The sequence below is a fragment of the Hemitrygon akajei genome, chromosome 2 (assembly GCF_048418815.1).
Source record: "Hemitrygon akajei chromosome 2, sHemAka1.3, whole genome shotgun sequence".
NCBI classification, from domain to species: Eukaryota; Metazoa; Chordata; class Chondrichthyes; order Myliobatiformes; family Dasyatidae; genus Hemitrygon; species Hemitrygon akajei.
In genome coordinates this window covers 43801597-43818341 of record NC_133125.1, presented here as the reverse complement: position 1 = coordinate 43818341, position 16745 = coordinate 43801597, and the positions used below count along the sequence as shown (strand labels likewise).

The 16745-nt window shown below is 41.7% G+C and overlaps 1 protein-coding gene across 4 annotated transcripts in view; it reads right to left on the bottom strand.

Annotated features, from left to right (window-relative positions):
• The window catches only part of ercc6l2 (excision repair cross-complementation group 6-like 2), a 96113-nt gene extending 80675 nt beyond the window's left edge, over window positions 1-15438 (bottom strand). For 3 of the 4 annotated variants that reach the window (XM_073071393.1, XM_073071410.1, XM_073071418.1), the window contains exons 1-4: window positions 15340-15438; window positions 9502-9589; window positions 8968-9389; window positions 3359-3478 (exon numbers count right to left, since the gene is read on the bottom strand). In XM_073071393.1, the coding sequence (XP_072927494.1) occupies window positions 3359-3478; window positions 8968-9389; window positions 9502-9550 (591 nt within the window). In that variant the 5' untranslated portion in view covers window positions 9551-9589; window positions 15340-15438. The remainder of the gene's footprint in view (window positions 1-3358; window positions 3479-8967; window positions 9390-9501; window positions 9590-15339) is intronic. The other variant, XM_073071401.1, reaches the window with a different exon arrangement.
• Between the last annotated feature and the right edge of the window lie 1307 nt (window positions 15439-16745).

Genomic DNA, 16745 nt, shown 5'->3' with positions numbered 1-16745 from the left:
TAATTTGGCAGGAGGCTGGGAACAAGAGCTTCAGGTCAGAAAGTGGAGGAATAAAGAAGGTGGTACAAAAGATGTCAGGGCTAACAAAAACAGGAAGGAGCAACATAATACATATGATGGGATGGTTAGTTTGACGTGTGCGTATTTTAATGGTAAGAATATTATAGGTAAGGGTGATGAACTTAGAGCATGGGTCAATACATGGAACTATGATGTTGTGGTCACTACAAAGACTCGGTTGAGAGAAGGACAGAAATAGATGCTTAAAGTCCCAAGGTTTCAGTGTTTTAGAAAAGTTAGAGGGGTAAAGGGGGGGGGGGGGGGGCAGAATTACACAACTAACCAGAGACAATATCACAGCTGTACTTAGAGGGGACATAATGGAGGGCTCGTCCACTAAGTCTGTAAGGGAAGAACTCAAAAATAGAAAGAGTGCAATTACTCTGATGGGATTGTACTGCAGATCCCCTAACAGCAACCAGAGCACTAAGGAACAGATATGCAGGCAAATTAAGGAAAGGTGTAAAAAAAAGGGTTGTTGATGGGGGGGGATTTCAATTTCCCAAATATAAACTGTGACCTTCTTAGTGCAAGAGGTTTAGATGGGGCAGAATTTGTTAACTGCATCCAGGAGGGTTTCTTAATTAAATATGTAGATAGTCCAACAAGAAGAGTGGCCATACTGGACCTGGCGTTGGGTAATAAGCCTGGCTAGGTGACCAACCTTTCAGTAGATGAGCAGTTAGGGAACAGTGACCACAACTCAAGTTTTAAGATAGCTATCGACAAGGATAAATATGGACCTTGCAGGAAAGTATTACATTGGAACAGGACAAATTACGAGAGCATTAGGCAGGAACTTGGACGAGTTAATTGGGAACGGCTCTTTTTGGGCAAGTCCACATCCAATATGTAGAGGGTGTTTAAAAACTAACTGCATAGAGTTCAGGACAGATATGTTTCAGTGAAAAGGAAGGACAAGGATTGCAAGGTGAGAGAACCTTGGATATCAAGAGGTGATGAATATAATTAAGAAGAAAAAGGAAAAGTATGCAAAACTTCTGAAGCAAGAATCAAACAGACCCCATAAGGATTATAAAGCACCAGAAAAGAATTCAAGCAGGGAATTAGCAAAGCCAGGAAGGGCCATGAAAAATCTTTGGCAAGTAAGACGAAAGAGAATTTCAAGACATTCTCTACATACATCCAGAGCAAGAGGATATCTGGGGAGAAGGTAGGACCACTCAAGGATAAAGGGGCAAACATTTGCTAGGATGCAGAGGATGTGGGCAAGGTCCTTAATGAGTACTTTACATCAGTATTTACTAAGGAGAAGGACAAGGAGGATAGGATGATCAGTGCCGAGAATATTAATATACTAGGGCATTTTGAAGTAAAAGAGGAGATAGTGTTAGGTCTCTTAGAGCAATAAGGTGGATAAGTCCCAAGGGCCTGATAGGATATACTTCAGGTTATTGAGGGAGGCAAGAGAAGAAATTGCTGGGGCCATGACCAATATCTTTGTATCCTCACTAGCCACAGGCAAGGTCCCGGAGGACTGGCGAATAGCTAGTTGTGCCATTATATAAGGGAACCAGGGATAATCTTGGAAACTTTAGACCTGTGAGTCTCACATCAGTAGAAGGGAGGTTACTGTTGAGAATTCTGAGGGATAGGACTTAAGAGTATTTGGAAAGCCATGGCTTAATTAGGGAGAGCCAGCATGCCCTTGTGCGGGTCAAGTTGTGTCTTACTAACTTAATTTTGTTTTTTAACGAGGTGACGAGGATGAATGATGAAGGTAGAGCTGTGGATGTTGTTTACATGGATTTTAGTAAAATGTTTCACAAGGGCACTCATGGGAGACTCATCCAGAAGATTAAGACACATAGAATCCATGGTGAATTGGCTGTTTGGATTCAGAACTGGTTTCCCCATAGAAGATAGAGGCAGTGGTCAAAGGGACTTAGTCTAGCTGGAGGTCTGTGATTAGTGGTGTTCCACAGGGATCTCTCATGTATGTGATGTATATAAATAACCTGGATGGAAATGTAAATGGGTGGGTAGTGAGTTTGCAAATGATACAAAGGTTGGTGGCGTTGTAGATAGCACGGAAGATATAGATCAGTTGCAGATATGGGCAGAGAAATGGCAGAGTTTAACATGGTCAGATGTGAAGTGTTGCACTTTGGTAGGTCAAATGTAAAGAGACAGTACACTGTTAAGAGCAAGACCCTCAACAGTGTTGATGAGCTGAGGGATCTTGGGGTCCAAGTTCATATCTCCTTGAAGGCAGCTACACAGGTTGATAGGATGGTTAAGAAGGCATATGGCATGCTTGCCTTTATTAGTCAAGGCATCACATTCAAAAGTCGGGAAGTTACGTTGCAGCATTTTTTTTAATATAGAGTGTGAAGGAGTGGTGGGCACCTGAAATGCACTGCCTGAGGTAGTGGTAGAGACACATATATTAGAGACACCTAAAAGATGTTTAGACAGGCACATGAATGTGAGGGAAATGGAAGGATATGAACATCGTGTAGGCGGAGGGGATTGGTTTAGTTGGCCATTTGATTACTAATTTAATTGGTATGGCACAACACTGTGTGCCACAGGGACTGTTACTATGCTGTACTGTTCTATAGCAATCACTGACCTCTCAAATCTGCTCTCAGATTCAGTAAACTTGCTGCTGATTACTGTAGCATCAACTCTACACTCATGTCTACCCATCATAACCATTCACCTTCTTGCCCATCAAGAATCTATTGACCTCTACCACAAATATTCACACTGCTTTCACCACTTTTGTGGAGAGAGATCCAAAGACTCTCAGCCTCAGGCAGTGACCCCTCGCTCTAGATTCATCCCCACTATACGTGTTTAGCCTTTGTGGATCAAGCACTAGGATATCCACAGCTCTGCAATGTCATACCATAGAAAGTACTGTATATTCTTATTTTTCCTGCCAAAATGGAAAGCGACACATTCTCCATCATTATACTTCATATGCAAGGCCTTTGCCTACTCTCAGCCTTCCTAGCCTCCATATGTCTTCTTAATAATTTACTTTCCTACACATCTGTGTTGCTTGCTAATTTTGCTGACGTACCGCATCTTAAATCACTTTATTGAAATCAATCATACAAATTGTAAAAGAGTTGAGATGCCGTACCAATCACTGGCATTCCACTTGTTAAATCTCGGCAACATAAAAATGTTCCATTTATTTGTTTCCTGCCAGCCTGTCAAAATTCTATCCATGCCAATGTTTTCTGCTAGACCATGAACTTTCATTTTCGACTGTGACTTCTTGGAAAGTGAGATCGGCCACAAGAAATAGATTATAATGGATTACTTTGTCATTGAGAGCCTTAGATTCCTTCCTCATAGTCTTCAGTACAAACTCGGGCATGTTATTTTCAATATCCTCTCGGGTTCCTGTTTTATGAAGTACAGCTGCTAGAAAGGAAATAACCTATGAGAAGAAAACATTATTACATTAAGAATCTGAACATTTTTTCCCCATTTTAAATAAAGAACTATCTCCGTAGAACTCATTAAACAGGTCAAATAAACTTTAAAGAGTAAATGCGTTTTCATGTAAGGTAAACATTGGTAATATATTAATACCAGTGACAACTACATCCATTCAATTCATTACTTAAGTAGTTCAGATAAAAATGTCAAAAGAGTAAACCTTTCTCAGATTTTTTAAAATAGTTTACTGGATCAGTGTGAAGAGAGTAGAGTACATCACCAATTCAAAAGTAAGCTGACTAGATTTGAAATCAATTTTCAGTTGTCAATTTTATAAAATAAACTGAAAGAAATAGGGATATTAAATTCTTCTACTCTATCCTGCATCAATTCCCTTTCTTCCATTGTACAGGAATCACTTCCTTCTTCATCCACCAGTCACTCTGATAACCCCAAAATAAAGGTATTTCTGGAGAGGCCGATAACTTCAAGTCCATATCAAATGATTTCTTGCTAAGTGATTTCAACTGTCATTAAATCTTCTGGACTTTTTACATCTGATTTCACCTCATTTCTGTCCATTCAATCTACAATCGCTGCTCTCCCTGTATTAAGGAGACTTCACCTACTGCAGGGAGATGCAGAACTACTGTGTATTCTGTTTCACAGAGACCTGGCTCTCCCCTGCCACCCCTGACTGTGCCATCTGACCAGAGGGTTTTTCGATCCATTGGATGGACCGCATGGTGTCTTTGGGCAAGACGAAGGGAGGTGGTGTCTGCCTACTGATCAACACTGCGTGGTGCTCGGACACAGTGGCACTGACAAGCTCCTGCAGTCCGGACCTGGAACATCTGTCGGTGAAGTGTCGTCCCTTTTATCTGCCACGGGAATTCACCTTGGTCATACTGACAGCGGTCTACATTCCCCCCCCAGGTGGACGTGGAGTGTGCTGTGAATACACTGTATGCCAACATCGGTGAACTTGAGACCAGGTATCCGGAGGCTTTGCTCATTACAGCCGGGGACTTTAACCAGGCCAACCTCAGAAAAGCGCTGCCTAAGTTATACCAACATGTCTCGTGCTCCACTAGAGGCCCGAATATACTTGACCACTGCTACACAGCAGTCAAGGATGCCTACCGTTCCGTCCCACGACCTCACTTCGGAAAATCGGACCATCAGGCTGTACTCCTCCTCCCGGCTTACAAACAAACTGAAGCAGAAGGTCACGGTGTCAAAAGTTGTGTCGCGTTGGACAGAGGAAACGGATGAGGTCCTCTGTGACTGCTTTGAATCGGTGGACTGGTTAGTATTCAAGGACTCGGCAGTTAACCTTGATGAGTATGCCTCAGCTGTCACAGACTTTATCTGGAAGTGCACAGAGGACTGTGTATCTCGCAAGATGATCCGGGTATTCCCTAACCGGAAACCTTGGATGAATTATGAGGTCCAGTCCCTTTTGAAGGCTAGAGCTGCAGCTTTTTGGTCCGGGGATACCAGTCGCTACCGGGAATCCAGGCGTGAACTCCGGAAAGCAATTAAGGGTGCCAAGAGGCAATATCAAGCCAAGTTGGAAGCCAGGGTAACCAGAGCGATGCCAGTAGACTATGGCAGGGTCTAAATGAGATCACTGGGCGCAAAGAAAAGGCTGGGAATATCAATAACTGTAGCGCTTCTCTTCCTGACGAACTTAACGTATTCCCGCCCCCTCTGGATGAACCGGACCTGGTGGCATCGAGACTCGTCGTCACTGAAAAAGATGTTAGAAGAGCCTTCCTGAAGATAAATCCAAGGAAGGCGACGGGCCCAGACGGCATCCCGGGACGGGTCCTCCGGGCCTGTGCAAGTGAACTAGCTGGAGTGTTTGCTGACATCTTCAACTGCTCCCTGCTTCAGTCTAAGATTCCCTCATGTTTTAAGAAGGCAACATAATCCCGTTGTCGAAGAAAAGCAAGGTGGCATGCCTGAATGACTATCAACCTGTGGCTCTGACATCAATTGCTATGAAGTGTTTCGAGCGATTGGTTATGGCACACATCAACCATAGCCTACCGGTCAACAACGACGCTTTGCAATTCGCCTACTGGAGCAACAGGTCAACGGCAGATGCCATCTCTCTAGCACTACATTCCTCCTTAGAACACCTGAAGAATAAAGACACATATGTAAGGCTCCTTTTCATTGACTACACCTCTGCCTTTAGTACCATCATTCCAAATAAACTGATTCCTAAGCTCCAGAACCTGGGTCTTAGCACTCAGATCTGCAGCTGGATCTTCAACTTCCTCACAGGACAGGACCCAGGCTGTAAAAATAGGGGACAAGCTCTCCTCTACAATCACTCTGAGCACCGGTGCCCCACAAGGCTGTGTACTCAGCCCCCTGCTGTACTCACTGTACACCCATGATTGTGTAGCCAAGTTTCCATCGAACTCAATATATAAGTTTGCTGATGACACCACAATTGTAGGCCGCATCTTGGGTAACGATGAGTCTGAGTACAGAGAGGAAATTAAGAACCTGTTGGCAAGGTGCGAAGACAATAACCTATCCCTCAACGTCAGCAAGACGAAGGAATTGGTTGTTGACTTCAGGAGTAGTGGACCACACAACCCCATCTACATCGGTGGTGTGCAGGTGGAACAGGTCAAAAGCTTTAAGTTCCTCGAGGTGAATACTACAAATGACCTGACTTGGTCTAACCAAGCAGAGTCCACTGCCAAGAAGGCCCACCAGCACCTTTACTTCCTGAGAAAGCTGAAGAAATTTGGCCTGTCCCCTAAAACCCTCACTAATTTTTATAGGTGCACCGTAGAAAGCATTCTTCTAGGGTGCATCACGACCTGGTATGGAAGTTGTCCTCTCCAAGACCGGAAGAAGCTGCAGAAGATCATGAACATAGCCCAGCACATCACACAAACCAATCTTCCATCCTTGGACTCACTTTACACCGCACACTGTCGGAGCAGTGCTGCCAGGATGATCAAGGACAAGACCCACCCAGCCAACACACTTTTTGTCCCACTTCCCTCCGGGAGAAGGTTCAGGAGCATGAAGATTCGTACGGCCAGATTTGGGAACAGCTTCTTTCCAACTGTGATAAGACTGCTGAACAGATCCTGACCAGGATCTGGACCGTACCTTCCAAATATCTGGACCTGACTTGCACTACCTTACTTTTCCTTTTCTATTTTCTAATTATGATCTATAATTTAAATTTTTATTATATTTACTTCGATTTGTACTTAATGGAGCACGAAGTGCAGAAACAAATATCACTGTGAAGATTATATGCTCTAGTATCAATTGTTTGGTGACAATAAAGTAAAGTAAGTATTTATAGGGACAATAATCATCATGGTCTGGGTGTCAGATGCAACTCATTGACAGGACTCCCACTGCAAAGTTGTAAGTTTGTGGGTTGAAGCTAGAGTCTGGAAACTTGAGCACAAAAATCCAAACTGGCTCCCTGGTGCAGGGACAATGCAATTAGTCTTCCAGGCGAGACATGAAAACAATCCTCCACCAGCTTTCTTGAGTAAGCATTAAATTCCCCATTGCTCTATTTTGCAGGAAATCAGAGGAGCTACCTCTGGTGCTTGGTCAAAACTTCTCTCTCACTCAACACTGTCGAAACAAATTTCATGGTTAAGAACAGATTTATTTGTTGGAGCTTCCTACGTGTTAACTAGTAGTCACATTAGCAAATTAACTGATCAAAAACAGTAACAGCTCTGAAACGAATATGTTCACCTCACTGCTGCCTTAAATGGATGGCCACCCATTAATTTTAAATGACCCCTAGCTGTAGACTCTGCTTCAAGGGAAAATATCTTCTACCCATCCATCCTCTCAAGACTGTTCAGAATCTTTTATATTTTAATTGTTCCTTCTCTTTCTTTTAAATTCCAGTTGATACAAGACTAGCCTGAGTAACCCATCATCTGAAGTCAACCTGTCCATTCTAGAAATTAGACCAGTAAACTTTCTCTGAAATATCTCCAACATATTATCATCATTCTTTCAATATGGAGATCAAATATTACAATACTGTATATGTGGACTCAACTACTCTGTATGCAAAACAAATTCCCTATTCTTGTGTTCAATTTACCCAGCAATACTGAAAGAACTGTTAATTTTTCCAATTTATTTTCTGGGTACCAGCACACCAGCCTTTTGTGAATCATATACTTCAGTACCCAAATGCCTCTGCATCTTAAGAGTTCTGCATTCATTCACCATTTAGATTAATGCCTTTCATTTGTCTAAAATAGACAATTTCACATATTTCCCCACTATTCACTGGTAGATTTACCTTCAGATACCCTCTCTTAGATTGGATTTTATATTAAAATCAGCCTTCCCACAGTTTTGGTCCTTAGTTTTCAATCTATCTTTGTTCTTCTCCATAACAACCAAAAAGCTCAAAGTTGCCCTCTAAAATGCCCTCTCCACTGACAGTCCCTCCATTTGTCCTGCTACATTAGATCCAGTATCAACTCTTGTCAAATAGTGTCTGTCCATTCTCTTCACCACTGAGCATCCTACCACTACTATCCTTGGGCTATGGCCCCTTCCCATTATGTAGTATCTTATCCCTAAAATCTGTTTCTCTTCAAAGTCTTATTTATAATGAGCTCTGTGCTATCCTCTCATATCAATCCCTTTAATGATTCTTTCCAATGTTACTTTGACAATGTTTACAGCAATCATTGTATCCCATCCCATCTCAAGACCTCTCTCTGTCATCTGCCTCCATTAATAATATCATTCAACAACATCATGAAATTATTCTAAGGGAACATCCAGTGAAGTTGCTGCCACATAAATAATACTGGTGGATGCAGCATCTTGGGAAATAAGTTCCACCTTATCGCGAGGCACACTTAAATAAGTTGCCAGCACTCACATGGCTTCATTCATAGGCACGTGGGAGAAATCACTGGAAATCACTGCTGCATGTAGAAATATATTCTAACAAAACACAGCACATTCAGGAAACAACTGGGAAGCAGAAAATCCAATTTGATTGGAAGATATCTGGGAATCCTTGCAAAATCACTGACCAAGTATCTATTTTCTTACTCAGGCAGAGTAACTGTACCAACTGGGAACATCAGAAGGGGAAAATGTTAACAGAAGTTACTATCAACGTTGGAATTTCAACCAACTGTCCGATGCTGTGGGCTGTTTGCTATGTACAAATTATTAACAATCTAATTACATATGTCTTATATCATTGCCAATCGATCCTTAATGCTTCTGCCCCTATTAAAAGCCTGCATAGCAATTAAAATATGATGCAGTCTTCTTTCAGTGCAGAACAAATTTCTTTCCCACAACAGTCACAGTCCACATTTGATGCAGAAATTCTTTACCAATTTTGCAGTAAATAAGAACCTACTGCGTGCTCATCAGAGCCAACACTGTAGCTCAGACTCTTATATTATAAAACTGACACAACTTAGTCAAATTATTTACCTGTACAGTCTTTCCAAGTCCCATGTCGTCACCAAGGATACATCCATTGCCACGAAAGTAATGTTTACAGATGAACTGTATTCCATCCCTTTGGTAGTCTCGTAAGTATCTGTTAATTGTATGTGGAACATATATACCTCCCTCACACAATTTCAAAGAAATCTTGGGCCCCAAAGTCTGTTTGTCATAGAAAAAAGGCTTCTCCAAATCTTCATCATCAAATATAAAACCCTTCCAACGTTCACATTTATTTTTCTTTTGCAGTCTTGTAATTGGCACAATCTCTTCGTTGAAATTGGAAAATCTTAAAAGAGCTACGTTTTCACCATTTTCATCTGTAGAAATAGACTTTATTGTGGCTTCTGACAACTTCCCATCTCCAGAAATGGGTGCAAGAACAGAATCACCAACAAACCAGTTTGCTGTAAACCAAGGAATTCAGCATGTAAGCAAATGAAATATTTGGTAATGGCTGTTAAAGTGAATGAAATGCAGATGGTAAACAAGGCTATTAAACTGAGTTTCCATACTTACTTGTACTGCCATTGATGTTCATCTTCAAGTCTGAGGCAGTTGGCTCCATTTGTGAGAAAATCTTTCAGTGCATGATTTTCCACAGGTTCTGACAAAATAAATTACAAAATTAATTTTAATCAGCTGTAATTATTTGGCTATACAATTTAACATCTGCTTTGCTCTCTTTACCACAGCCAGGTGGTTTCGGTAACTACAAATTCCAAATTATCAAAAAAACATAACAAAACAAAAATTGTTGTGTTCTGTGTTTCAATGAAACATGGTTTACTCAAAGGACACCAGATATGGCAATCAGACCCAAAGTCTTCTCAGTAAACAGGATGGACCAAACTGCTGATTCAGTAAAGGCAAAAGGTTTAGGTGTGAGTGTCTCATAATAAACTCTGTGGTGCTCCAATGTGGCAGTTTTGTTGTACTCTTGAACACCTAATATTCAAATGCTGACCATTCCATTTACCAAGAGAGTTCTCCATAGTCCTGACCACAGCTTACATACTACCATCAGTTGACTGTAAACAAGCACTTGAGATATTGCATGATGCAATCACCAAAGAAATAGTCCACACTAAAGCATTTCAATTCATAGGAATTTCAATCAGCCTTGTTTGATGAAATCCCTTCCCAATTACCATCAGCATATAACCTATAGCACCAGAGGTCCCAACACACGAGACCACTGCTTTACTAAGATTCCACACCACACTTCAGGACTGTGCACTTGGCTGTCCTTCTACCTGCATAAAGACAGAGATTAAAGAGCAAGGCCCAAGAGATTAGGACGAAGAGGTAATCATGGGAGGCAGAGGAGCAGCATTGGGATTGCTTTGAGACAGTGAACTGGCCGTGCTCAAGCACTCATCTGTGGATCTGAATGAATACGCCACTGTTGATAAGGACTTTATAAAAACTGTCCAAGAAAGTTACAAGAGGTCCAGGTATGATCTGTACAAGGCAATCTCACAGGCAAAGTGGCAATTCTGGACTAAACATGAATCAATGTAGGATACTCAATAGTTCTGGCAGGGCTTGAACCCAATCACATTTTACAAAGTGAAATCAAGCAACATAGGTGACAACAGGGCTTCTCTTCCAGATTAGGTTAATACCTTCTATGCTTGCTTTGACTGTCAAAACATGAAGGAGCCATCACAAACTACCACAGCCCCGATGATCCTGTGATTTCCGTCTTTGAGGCCAACATGAGAGCATTCTTCAGGAGGGTGAACCCACGGAAAGCATCTGGCTCAGACTGGGTCTTGAGTACTTTATACCTCATCGAGTATAAAGACCTGTACTGATCAACTGGCTGACGTGTTCACAGAGATCTTTAACCTCTTGCTTCAGCAGTCTGAAGCATCCATCTTCTTTAAATAAGCTTCAGTTACACCAGAGTGCAAGAAGAATGTGATAACCTGCCTTAATGACTATCATTCAAAAGCACTTGCATCCAGAGTGATGAAGTGTTTTGAGAGGTTGCTGATGGAACACCTCAACTCGGGTCCGAGAAGGAACTGGGATCTGCTCTAATTTGCCTACCATAACAACAGGTCCACAGCAAATGCCATTTCATTGGCTCTTTACTCAACCCTGGAACATTGGTTAATGAGGATGCACACATCAGCATGGTCTTAATGGACTACAGCTCGGCATTCAATACTATCATCCCTCAAAACTAATCAATAAGCTTTAAGATCTTGGCCTCAATACTTCCTAGTGTAATTGGATCCTCGATTTCCTCAATTGCGACCCCAGTCAGTTTGAATTGGCAACAACATCTTCTCCACAATCTCCATCAGTACAGATGCACCACAAGGCTGTGTGCTTAGTCCCCTGTTCTACTCACTTTACACTTCTGACTAGGTAGCTAACGACAGCTCCAATCCCATATTTAAGTTTGCTGATGACACCACTGTCATAGGCCAAATCAAAGGTGAATCAGCATACAGGAAGGAGATTGGAAATGTGGCAGAGTAGTATCAGAACACAACGTCAGCAAGATCAAGGAGCTGAATACTCACTTAAGGAGGAGGAAGCTGGAAGTCCATGAGCCAGTCGTCATCAGGGGATCAGAGGTGAAGTGGGTCAGGAACTTTAAATTCTGTGGTGCTAACATTTCAGAGGACCTGTCCTGGGCCGAGCACATAAGTGCCATCACAAAGAAAACACAGCAGCACCTCTACTTCCTTAGAAGTTTGCAAAAATTTGACACGACATCTCTAACTTTGACCAACTTCGATAGATGTGTGCTGGAGAGTATATTGACTGGACGCATCACAGCCTGGCATGGCAACACCAATGCCCTTTAACAGAAAATCCCACAAAAAGTAGAAGATACAGCCCAGTCCATCACTGGTAAAGACCTCCCCACCATTGAGTATATCCATATGGAGCATTGTTGCATGAAAGCAGCATCCATCACCAGGGACCCCTGCCAGTCAGGACATGCTCTCTTCTTGCTGCTGCCATCAGGAAGAAGGTACAGGAGCCTCAAGACTGACATTACCAAGTTCAGGAACAGTTATTACCCCTCAACCATTAGGCTCCTGAACCAGAGTGGATAACTTCACTTGCCCTATCTCTGAACCTATGGACTCACTTTCAAGGATTCTTCATCTCATGTTCTCAATATTTATTTATTATTATTATTTCTTTTCAGAATCAGGTTTAATATCAACGGTACATGTCATGAAATTTCTCTTTGTGGCAGCAGTACAATGTAATTCATAACCATAGGAAAACATGAATTATAGCAAATATTAAATAGTTAAATTAATAAGTAGTGCAAAAATATAAATAATAGTGAGGTAGTGCTCATGGGTTCAATGTCCATTCAGAAGTCAGGTGGCAGAGGGGAAGAAGCTGTTCCCTGAATCTTTGAGTATATGCCTTCAGGCTTCTGTACCTCCTTCCTGGTGGTAACAAGGCATGACATGGGTGATGGGGGTCCTTACATAATGATGGATGCAGGCTTTTTGAGGCATCGCTCCTTGAAGATGTGGCTAGTGCTAGTGCTCATGATGGCACTGACCAAGTTTATAACTCTACAGCTTATTTTGATCCAGTACACTAGCCCCCACCCCCAATACCAGACAGTGATGCAACCAATTAGAATGCTCTCCACGTTACATCTATAGAAATTTGCAAGTGTTTTTGGTGACATACCAAATCTTCTCAAACTCTGAATAAAATATAGCTGCTACTTTGCCTTCTCTGTATTGATATGTTGGGTCAAGGATAGATCCTCAGCGATATTGGCAGCCAGGAACTTGAAATTGCTCACTCTTTCCATTTCTGATCCCTAAGAGGGTTGGTGTGTGCGCCCTCGCCAAACCCTTTCTAAAGACCACAATCAGTTCTTTGGTCTTACTGACATTGAGTGCTGGGTTGTTGCAGCATCACCATTCAACTAGCTAATATATCTTGCTCCAGTATGCCTTCTCGTCACTATCTGAAACTCTGCTAACAATAGTTGTGTTGTCAGCAAATTTCTAGACGGCACTTGAGCTGTGCCTAGCCACACAGTCATTAGTGTGGAGAGAGTACAGCAGTGGGCTCAGGTGCACCAGTGTTGATCGTCAGCGAGGAGGAGATATTATCACCAATCCGCACAGATTCTGGTCTTCCAGTTAGGAAGTGGAGGATCCAGTTGCACAGGGAGTTACAGAGGCCCAGGTTCTGGAGCTTTACAATCAGAACTGTAGGAATGATTGTGCCAAATGCTGAGCCGTAGTGAGTAAGCAGCATACCGACATAGGTATTTGTATTGTCCAGGTGATCCAAGGCCACACAAAGGGCCAATGAGATTGTATCTGCCATAGACCTATTGTGGTGATAGGCAAATCACAGTGGGTCCAGGTTCTTGCTGAGACAGGAGTTAATTCTATGCATAACCAACCTCTCATAGCACTTCATCACCGTGGATGTAAATGCTACTGGATGATAACTATTCTTTCTTTTTGTATTTGCACAGTTTGTTGTCTTTTACACACTGGCTGTCCACATTGTTGGTGTTGTCTTTCATTGATTCTATTATGGCTATTGGATTTATTGAGTCTGCCGCAAGAAAATGAATCTCAGGGTTGTATTTGGTGATATATATGTACTTTGATAATAAATTTACTTTGAACTTGAAATAATATAAGTACTCAGAAGATCAGGGAGCAATGGTGCAAAGAGAAACAATTAATGTTTAAATGACCTTTCATCAGAACTAGAAACAATTAGAAATCAGACATGCTTTAAGCTGCAGAAAGTGAAGGGTCTCTTTGTGATGGGTAAAAGTGAAAGGCCAAAACCCACTGACCTCTGTCTCACAGATACTGCCTAACCTTCTGAGTGTTTCCAGCACTTTGTTTCAGATTTTCAGCTTCCTCAGATTTTCTTTTCTTTTCAAATACACTTTACTTTCATGTTATCAACATGCACTATCCTGTTGGAGGAGACATGAAAGGGCATTACTGCTCCCTCAGGAGGACCCAAAAGATCAGATGGCACTAATTTGAAGAGCAGAGCAATATTTACCCTTCATCCAAGAGTAAAACTCAGAATGTCTAGTTTATCAGATAGCTCTTTGAGGAAACTTGCTGCCTGGTGCCTTTCCAATCCTGCACACCAGAAAATGCTATCTCTTCTTCTACTTTAAATATTAACCTTGTGTTTCTTTCCACTGATGATTTGCTGTTTCCATCTTATTTTCTAATTTTTAAGATTTCCAACATCTGCAGTTTTATTGTTCATTCACAACCACAATGTATATATGTTAATACTCCATGGACTATTAATTGCTTTGGATTGTACCAAGGCCTTGGTACAATCCAAAAATACTGCATGAATGTAAATCTTTTTCTTACTATACTTACCCACATTTAGTGTGTAGTTTTAGTAATATACTAAGACAACTACACTGCTTCAAACAGTGCTCGATGAGGTCATTTGTACTCCCAGCCATTCGGCTCTATAATGAGTCAACCTATAGCAGGGGAAGTGATGACACCCTCCTGTCAGACTCTTTGTGGTAACTTATTTTTTATTCTTTCTTATTTCTCTTCTAACATTTGTATATCTGTGCACTTGTAATGCTACTGTGACACTGCAATTTCCTTTGGGATCAATAAAGTATCTTAAAAAGCATTTACTGTTCACCAGCCCAAACCATTTTCTATACAAGATGTTAATATGACAGTCAGACCGTTCTATTTTTTTTAAACCCCTTGTTAGGTGTTATTTAGAAACATATTTGCTTTCCTCACTGCAAGTCACTTATAGATAGAGGGAGGACAGAGGGTAGGCATGGGAAGAATACTGGTGAGGAAAAATTTAGAAAAGATAAAGAGAAAAGCGAACTGGATACCAATAACCAATCAAACAAAATCATACACCTCCATTAGAATCAGAGTGGAAGAAAGTGGTCTAAAGACAAAACTGAAGACGATTTATTTGACTACACAACATTTGAGGCAGGGTGAGAATTAATAACGTAAATAAAAGGATAGCTTACTACCTTTTGTGTGGTTACAAAGTAATCAATGAAACATATTCCAGGACATTAATTTTTAAGCAAACTGCAAAAAAAGTGGTTATTATATAAGAATCGCATATTGACAATTGAGAGGAATCAAGAGGCAGAACGAATATGAGTTGAACAGAAAGGTGTAACGAAAACATAGGTGTGAGTTGTCTACAGACCTCCTCCCCATCCCCAACAGAAGGGCACAGGACAAATGAGCAAGAGGAAATTTGTTTCGTGATCAGACAGATCAGTGTTCACAACTCTGACAATATGAATCACGCAGCCCCCGACAGCGTTGGGAACAAGAAGGACAAACTACGACTTACCCACTGTACCTCCCGTCAAGATTTCGCCCCATAAATTACCTAAATCCCACTTGCCGTCACCCAGAGACAGCCTTGGCTCTGACCCGGAAGCGTTACTACGGAGTCCGTATCCAGGCGATTGAGTGCCGGTGTAACGCACGTGACCGCGAGGGGCGTTGCTCATTGGTTAGTCGGGTGGGCTCGTCATCCGAGTATGGCGACAGAGAAGGCAGTTCGTGTGCATCGTTGTACCGGGGCAGCTGGTTGAACGGGCGCAGCTCAAGCTGAGACATTGCATTTGAGTTAATGGTCTGAGTAATAATGTGAAGGGAGAACAAGCGGAGAAGAAACTGGCATGTGGGAATGTTTAAAGAGAATCACCCACGTACCATCTATTCACCCAATATAGCCTAAATGTTGTAAAGTAGCATATTAACACTGGGAGCCTTTGCGCATTTTTAATGGAACAGTTATCTTCATTCGTGGAGATCCATTATTACAAGCAAATGAAAAAGCTAAAATAAAATCAAAAACGTTGGAATTGTTCAGCAAATCAAGTATGATCCATGAAAAGAGGAACAGTGACTGTTTCAGCAATGACTGTCTGAAACTTAGGGCAACTGTATAGAAACAGTAAAAGTTCAAAGTAAATTTATTATCAAAGTATATATATATATGTCACCATATGCAACCCTGAGATTAATTATCTTGTGTGATGAAGGGTCTCAGCCCAAAATGTCATCTGTTCATTTTCATAGAACTATAGAACATTACAGCACAGAGACAGACCCTTTGGCCCTTGGCTGTGCTGAACCATTTTTCTGCCTAGTCCCACTGACCCACTCCTGGACCATATCCCTCTCATCCATGTACCTGTCCAAGTTTTTCTTAGATGTTAAAAGTGAGACCGCATTTGCCACTTCATCTGATGGGTCATTCCACACTCCCACCACTCTCTGTGTGAAGAAGTACCCCCCCCCACCCAATGTTCCCTTTAGACTTTTCCCCCTTCACCCTTAACCCATGTCCTCTGGTTTTGTTCTCCCCTAGCCTCAATGGAAAAAGCCTGCTTGCATTCACTCTACCTATACCCATCATAATTTTATATATCTCTATCAAATCTCTTCTCATTCTTCTACGCTCCAGGGAATAAAGTCCTAACCTATTCAACCTTTCTCTGAAACCCAGTTTCTCAAGTGCTGGCAACATCCTTGTAAACTTTCTCTGAACTCTTTCAACTTATTAATATCCTTCCTGTAAATAGGTGACCAAAACTCTATAGATGCTGCCTGATCCACTAATCTCTAACATTTTGTGTGTACTATTGTCAAGTCAAGTCGTCACTTTTTATTGTTATTTTGACCATAACTGCTGGTGTGTGTAGGCCTCCGTTAGTCTCGATAGACCATGGATTTGCACCTTGGAAA